We start from the raw sequence: 8,651 nt of genomic DNA, 5'->3' as shown, positions 1-8,651 counted from the left end.
TCCATGTCCAAAATTTGCTGAAAATGTTTTGTGCGCCGGCACAGGAGCTCTTTCTTTAGAGAACTGATTACTAATTATACTTTTATCTTTGGTTTTGTAGTCTCCACTAGCACTTGTCATCTTTGATGTTTGCCCAATTTCAGGAACATTATTCATATTTAGCAATAAATTATTACATATTATATGTTTTTAACTTGGCATACTCTTCATGTGTTAATAAAATTTATGAAATTGACAAATTGTACGCAATGGACATTTATTATTCTCTCATTTGCGTTCTACATTCACAGTGCATTCAAATTATTAGTTTTATATTCAATTTCACTGAATGTAAACAAACCGTTACCCTTGGTAACGGTGTGTTATGAGGGCTGAACTTGTCAGACGTTCGTATGAGGGCTGAACTTGTCAGAAGAACTATACAATGCATTGTGATCCAAAACTTTCGGAAACTTTTCTCAATAATAGATTTACAGATTTCACAAATATAAAAGCCGATTTTAACGAAACTTTGTAAAAGCGATAGAATGAATGATCTGAACAAACATCTGAACAAAAACAACCCAAAATATTGCACGCCTACAAAAAGTTATTTAGATATATACCATTAAATTTCGAATTATTATTAACTTCCCGTAGGGTAAGTTATTGTAATGGGCCGAAAATCGGAATTGAAAATTTTTACATTTCTCGACGTTTTGAAGGTTTCTGAACACTTTGGCATACCTCAGAAAAAACGGATGTGTGTGTGTGTCTGTGTATGTATGTACGGATACAATTTTTCGTCCACGTTTTCGGGCGTACGGATCAACCGATTTGAATGGAAGAATCAAAAAACATTCGATTCCTATCGATAAGGATATGTGCTGATTGGGTTTTGGCAAAGGCAGGTCCAGCAGTTACGGAGATAAAGAGCAAAGATTGCAGAAAATAGAAATTTTTTAAGAGAACGGAGCATCCGATTTGAATGATCTAAAAAACATTCAATTAGTAATGATTGGGAGAAGTGGTTATTAGTTTTTCGCATAGACAGGTTCAGCCATTTCGAAGATACGAAGCAGTTTTTGAGAGAACTAAGCGTCCGATTTAATTGATTCAAAGAACTTTCTGCTTGCCTTAACAAAATAATTGATTTTGGAAAAAAAATTTTGTTTCAACTTTTTTTTTAATTTTTTGTATATCGAAAATAATTCAGATTTAATTTTAATTCTGACTATAGTTCTAATATACTTTACAAATAATTTCAACTTTGCAATTCAGTTTATATAATTCTTATAAATATTAGACAATGTTACAATATTTACAATAATCTATTTGAAAACATTCAGTATTCCTCGAACATTTCGTTACGGTACGGGAAATTCCAGCAATTTGCCTTAAGGCACGATGCCACCCACCCCACTAGTTGATAATCAAATTTACCTAAAAAACTTTCATCTTTCGATTCCGATGGTTTTGAACTTTTTGTTCTTATAATATAAGACTAAACTAGAGGTGCATGGCGTGCCTTGAGGCAAATTGCTAGAACTTTTTGTACCGATATTTAATATTTTTAACAGAGAATATTTTACTTTTTTATTGGACCTGCCCAAAAATTTAATCACTTCTTCCTTCAGTAAATAAATGTAAAATGGTTTTTGAATCATTTAAACCAGATGCCGTTGACTCAAAAACTAAATCGACATTTCTTGCACTTTTGCCCTGCCTTTGTCAAAAAACTAACCAGCAAACTAAATATTTGTATAGAAGAAAGAATATTTATAAATTAAATCTATATAACATTCGCAATTCTTACACGATAACCCTTAATATCATGAATTTCTTTTTGCGTATGTGTATCACCTATACCTGAACCATACCTAAACATTACATTTTACGTGGTTATACGCCTTATAACTACTAAATCGTACGTTCCTTTACCACCACACCGTATACGCTCAATCCTTACATTTATATCTAATCCGCCTAACACTTATTATCTCACGCCTACAATTTCGCTTACATACTATTTTCACCCTTACCGGGAGTCGAACCCCGGTCCGCCGCGCGACAGACTACGACCTTAACCACTCGACCACCGTAACGCTACAATCAACCGTCTTTTTTCGTGTGTTATCGCGTCACCTTAGTATTAGTTACTCAATTAATTAGAAAATGCTCAATTAATTATGAAATGAACCAAAGAAACAACAGCGTGCCATAATATATTTTCAGTGGTGGGACCCGATAGAGTAGTGGTTAAGATGCGTGACTGTCACGCAGATGAACCGGGTTCAATCCCCGGTATAGGCAATAGATAGGTAGAGATAATACATAGGGCGTAAGGTAGAAATATAACACATTAATATTAAATAGATATGTAGGGTGTCTGATAGGTATATATATACATATATATATATAAACACACACACATATATATAGATATATATATATATATATATATATATATATATATATATATATATATATATATAATAAGTTTATTAGCAAATAATAATCTAGCTGTAATAGATTATTTGTATGGATAGAGAAATTGATGGCATAGGTATCTCACGGTACAATAGTTAAATTATCTATGATATATAATAGTATAGTATAATATAATAGTATGATAATAGTAAGATTATCATATCCCAAATTTAGTCTTATATTATAATAAGTTTTATATCATAATAAATAAGCGTAGGTATTAATAAAATTAATATCAAAATCAATTTATGTTATTAGTGGATATAAATTATGTACTCAATGATTTCCTTATACTTATAATTGATTAGGTTTTCACAATATTATTGCACAAAGTCAAATTGGACCTTTGTGCCCCGCCCTACCATATATTTAACTTCCCGTAGGGCAAGTTATAGTAATTGCAAAAAATCGAAAATGAAAGTTTTTATAAATCTTTACGTTTCAAAGGTTTCTGAACATTTTGGCATACCTTAGAAAAAATGGATGTATGTGTGTGTGTGTGTTTGTGTGTGTGCGTGTGTGTGTGTGCGGAAAACAAATTTTCGTCGACAATTTCGGGAACACCGATCAACCGATTTAAATAATTCAAAAAACATTCGATTCATATTGATAAGGAGACGTGCTGATTAGGTTTTGGCGAAGGCAGGTCTAGCCGTTCCGAAGATACGGGGCAAAAAGTGCCAAAAACGGTAACTCAGTTTTTGAGAGAACGGAACGTCCGATTTTAATAATTGAAAAATCATTTTACTTGTATTGACAAGACGAAGAACTGATCAAATTTTCATAAAGGCAGGTCTAGCCGTTTCGGAGATCTAATGAAACTAGCTGTAAGTGGAATTCTGTCTTAAGGCAATTAAGGCATCGTGCCTTAAGGCAAATTGCTGGAACTTCCCGTACCAAATTTTTTTTTTAAAAACGATTAAGATTTTTGAAAAAATTTTACTTCGAAAAAATAAGATTTTTGAGAAACTATATATTGGACAAAAAATTACTTTTTTTTGAAAAAAAAAAATTTTTTTTAAAAAAATGTTTTTTTTTTTTATTTTTTTTTTTTTTGAAAAAAAAATGTTTTATTTTATTTTGACATATTTTGGAAGATCTAAACTTTTTTTCAAAGCAATCGTACTGCTTTAACTGCATAAAGACGAAATATCAAAGCGCGTAAGCGCCGCATCGCCGTCTAACGCGTAAACATTGGTACGGAACCCATAGGAATGTAAAAAAAAATTTATACTTATTGTTAAAATTTCTATAAAATATCTGATAATTTGATGTGCATATGTCTAATGATCATTTTTGACCGCCAAATGGCATTTTTTTTTACTTTTTTTATCGGATCTCCGAAACCGTTAGACCTGCCTTCATGAAAATTTGATCAATTCTTTATCTTGTCAATACAAGTAAAATGTTTTTTGAATTATTCAAATCGGACGTTCCGTTCTCTTAAAAACTGAGTTACCGTTTTCGGCACTTTTTGCCCCGTATCTTTGGAACGGCTAGACCTGCGTTCGCCAAAAACTAATCAGCACGTCTCCTTATTAATACGAATCGAATGTTTTTTGAATTATTCAAATCGGTTGATCCGTGTTCCCGAAATCGTCGACGAAAATTTGTATCCGCACATACATACACACACGCACATACATACATACATACATACATACATACATACACACACACACACACACACACACACATACATCCATTTTTTCTAAGGTATGCCAAAATGTTCAGAAACCTCTGAAACGTAAAGATATATAAAAAATTCATTTTCGATTTTTTTGCGATTACTATAACTTGCCCTACGGGAAGTTAAAAAGTAAACTAGCTGTAAGTGGAATTCTGTCTTAAGGCAGTTAGGGCATCGTGCCTTAAGGCAAATTGCTGGAACTTCCCGTACCAAAAATTTACTTCGAAAAAATAAGATTTTTGAGAAACTATAAATTGGACAAAAAATTACTTTTTTTTTAAAAAAATTTTTAAAAAAAAATTTTTTTTTTAATTTTTTTAAAAAAAAAATTTTTTTTTTAATTTTTTTTTTTTTTTTGAAAAAAAATGTTTTCTTTATTTTGACATATTTTGGAAGATCTGAACTTGTTTTTCAAAGCAATCGTACTGCTGCATAGAGACAAAATATAAAGCGCGTAAGCGCGGCGTCGCTGTCTAACGGGTAAACATTGATACGGAACCCATAGGAAAATAAACAAAATTTATACTTATTGTTAAAATCTCTATAAAATATCTGAAAATTTGATGTGCATATGTCTAATGTTCATTTTTGACCGCCAAATGGCTCATTTTTTTACTTTTTCCTCCATATCTCCGAAACCGCTAGACCTACCTTTATGAAAATTTTATCGATTCTTCATCTTGTCAATACAAGTGACATGTTTTTTGAATTATTAAAATCGGACGCTCCGTTCTCTTAAAAACTGAGTTACCGTTTTCGACACTTTTTGCCCCGTATCTCCGGAACGGCTAGACCTGCCTTCGCCAAAAACTAATCAGCACGTCTCCTTGTCAATATGAATCGAATGTTTTTTGAATTATTCAAATCGGTTGATCCGTGTTCCCGAAATCGTCGACGAAAATTTGTATCCGCACATACATACACACACGCACACACACACACACACACACACACACACACACACACACACACACACACACACATACATCAATTTTTTCTAAGGTATGCCAAAATGTTCAGAAACCTCTGAAACGTAAAGATATATAAAAATTTTCATTTTCGATTTTTTTGCGATTACTATAACTTACCCTACGGGAAGTTAAAAAAATGCCATTTGGCGGTCAAAAATGATCATTAGACATATGCACATCAAATTATCAGATATTTTATAGAGATTTTAACAATAAGTATAAATTTTGTTTGCATTCCTTTGGGTTCCATACCAATGCTTATCCGTTAGACGGCGACGCGGCGCTTACGCGCTTTTACATTTTGTCTCTATGCAGTTAAAGCAGTACGATTGCTTTGAAAAAAAGTTCAGAATTTCCAAAATATGTCAAAATTAAAAAAACATTTATTAAAAAGAAAAAAAAATCCAAAAAAAGTAATTTTTTGTCAAAGTCCTAGTTTCTCAAAAATCTATTTTTTTCGAAGTAATTTTTTTTCAAAAATATTATTCGTTTTTAAAAAAATAATAATATTTGGTACGGGAAGTTCCAGCAATTTGTCTTAAGGCACGATGCCATGCGCCCCACTAGTTGAAATTTGGAATAATGGAACTCGCTTTTGAGATTACATACACAGTGAATGTTTAATGCGGGTTTGTGCACTATAAATAATATGTTTACAGATATCATAAATCTGTTTGATATCAATTGGAAATCGCATTGATTAGTTCCAGTGAGAGCAAAAACTTTAGTTTCGATAAAACAGTTATAAATTTTATCTAAATAGCTAAATTCCAATTCTTATTGACTAATGTAAGCTTATATTTATAGTTTGCACATATCTCAAAAGTCGTGTAACATGCTTTAAGGCTAAAAACCAATTACTTGTTGTAATTTATTGTTACAAAAATAATCACAATGCATAGTGTGTGTTCTAATAAAAATTTCAAAATTTAAAATTTACTTGATAAAAAGGATTTCAATTTAACAAAATATATGATAATAAAAATATATTTTGTCGTGTCTACATTTTTCCGTCACATTAAGAAGTTTAAGCTTTTCTGTGGCTTAGTGGATATAGCTATGGGCTTCTGTTCCAAAGTTTTAGGTCGATACCCGCTTTGTATAGCCTGATGTCGAGCACCAGTGATATCTGTTTTCACAATATAGATAGCAATATGATAAAATTATTAAATATTCTCGTTTAACGCTTGAAAATACTTTATATATAATCAAATGGCGTTTTAGAATTTTTATTTATAGTAGTAATAGGAACTAGAAAAAATGAAAGTTTTAATTATATATGGTATTGCTTTTTTAACGTTTTAAATTAGTTCTACCGAATCTTGGAAACGGTTGGATCGGAGCGCCTTACCAAACAACACATCACCCCATTGGATTCGGTTTATCTATTTTCCAAGAATAACATCTTGCACACTTAATTTATCTATTGTGTGCCAAAGTAATCAAAAACATCTCGAAGTGTAAAAATATTAAACTAGTGGGGTGGGTGGCATCGTGCCTTAAGGCAAATTGCTGGAACTTCCCGTACCGTAACGAAATGTTCGAGGAATATTGAATGTTTTCAAATAGATTATTATAAATATTGTAACATTGTCTAATATTTATAAGAATTATATAAACTGAATGCCGGAGTTGAAATTATTTGTTTAAAGTATATTAGAACTATAGTCAGAATTAAAAATAAAATCTGAATTATTTTCGATATACAAAAAATTTAAAAAATTAAAAAAAAAAAAAAAAAACGGTACAAAATTTTTTTTTTCCAAAATCAATTATTTTGTAAGACAAGCAGAAAGTTCTTTGAATCAATTGAATCGGACGCTTAATTCTCTCAAAAACTGCCATTTTTTGTACATTTAGCTCTGTATCTCCGAAATGGCTGGGCCTGCCTTTGCGAAAAACTAATAACCCCTTCTCCCTATTATTACTAATTGAATGTTTTTTAGATCATTCAAATCGGATGCTCCGTTCTCTCAAAAACTCGATTTCTATTTTCTGCACTCTTTGCTCCTTATCTCCGTAACTGCTGGACCTGCCTTTGCCAAAAACTAATCAGCTCTTCTCCTTATCAATAGGAATCGAATGTTTTTTAAATTATTGAAATCGGTTAATCCGTACGCCCGAAAACGTGGGCAAAAATTTGTATCCATACATACATACACACACACACACACATACACACACACACACACACATCCATTTTTTCTGAGGTATGCCAAAACGTTCAGAAACCTTCAAAATGTCGAGAAATGTAAAAATTTTCAATTCTGATTTTCGGCCCATTACAATAACTTACCCTACGGGAAGTTAATTATTTTCATATTCGATTTTTTAATTTTGATAACTTACATAAGTAATATTAATTCTACTGTTTCTCGGTAAAAAATTATATATCAACAATAAAAACTTTATTAATCCTAATTATACATTTATTAATTGTCTCTTATTAAAAAATATCACTCTATTTATTATTACACCTATATTATTAAACACGTGAGCTTTTATTGAACACTCCCACATTGTACGCATCCATTTCGATGTCGGAACAATTTTCGCAGGAAGAAAGTGCTGAATCCATACTGGTTACGGTGTTTTGATTATGGTGGTCTTGACTATGTGAATTGACCAAGAGCGGTGTATCAGCACTTTTTAAAGCCTCACAATCAGTCGATTTTGCTGGTACACTTGGTGCTTGGGAAGAAGGTAGGTTACCACTGTTGGCATCTTCAATAGCTTTACGCAACTAAAATAAATAACGAAATAATTAGAGATATTATAATTAATGATATCGCAGCATGCTGCACAAGGGTGGGCACAGCATAAGTATTGAATTATTAAAGTCATGTATTGAATTGAATTTAAAGGCACACTGGCCATAACTTTGGTTGGTGATGAAAAAATTCAAAACATAAGTTTAAAAAATTGAAAATTATTTGGCAGTATATTACCTCTTTGAGTGCAACTACGCCGATCAATTTTCCGATGGTTGTCACATAAGCATGATTTACTCCTACCATGCTGAATAGCGAATGTACTTTCAATAGAGAGGTGCGTTCTACAAGTTGAAAAGGAGCTGGGTCAACATGACATGCATCAAAATCCACAGATTTAGACATTTCCTCTTGTTCCCACTGCTTTTGGTCTTCAGGTGACATGTCGCAAACACGTTCTCGTGGCTGCAAACGAATAAAGCAAATTATATTTATTTGTAATTTTTGTGATTTTAAAAATAGAATGGGAAAGCGGGAAAAGATAGTAATTAGTCTTTTTGAGCTAATTGGTGCGAAAATATCAATGTGTGGTTAGTTTTTCGCATAGTATACATACCAGCTGAACTTTTTTCGACACGGAGCTCGAATGCGCAACAGGAGGAGCATCGTCTGCTCCCGGAGTCCCAGGAGGTGCCACATCCTGCAAAGTCGCAGATTTGCGAAATATTGCATCAAATGCCAGTCGAACTCTAAAAAGCATATGCATATAAAAATAAGCACAATAAACATTCTGGAAATTCTCTAGAAAAA

General features: G+C 32.1%; 1 protein-coding gene across 1 annotated transcript in view; it reads right to left on the bottom strand.

Annotated features, from left to right (window-relative positions):
- Positions 1-7,576: 7,576 nt before the first annotated feature.
- The window catches only part of LOC113364331 (chloride channel protein 2-like), a 35,362-nt gene continuing 34,287 nt past the window's right edge, over positions 7,577-8,651 (bottom strand). Inside the window, exons 14-16 of the mRNA XM_026606819.1 lie at positions 8,458-8,590; positions 8,079-8,306; positions 7,577-7,873 (exon numbers count right to left, since the gene is read on the bottom strand). Coding sequence (XP_026462604.1) covers positions 7,616-7,873; positions 8,079-8,306; positions 8,458-8,590 — 619 coding nt within the window. The 3' untranslated portion in view covers positions 7,577-7,615. The remainder of the gene's footprint in view (positions 7,874-8,078; positions 8,307-8,457; positions 8,591-8,651) is intronic.

The sequence above is a fragment of the Ctenocephalides felis genome, unplaced genomic scaffold (assembly GCF_003426905.1).
Source record: "Ctenocephalides felis isolate EL2017-DRISC unplaced genomic scaffold, ASM342690v1 CF-g0.4_SCAFFOLD_00845, whole genome shotgun sequence".
NCBI classification, from domain to species: Eukaryota; Metazoa; Arthropoda; class Insecta; order Siphonaptera; family Pulicidae; genus Ctenocephalides; species Ctenocephalides felis.
The sequence above is the reverse complement of the archived record's forward strand: the minus strand, read 5'-3'. Positions and strand labels throughout refer to the sequence as shown.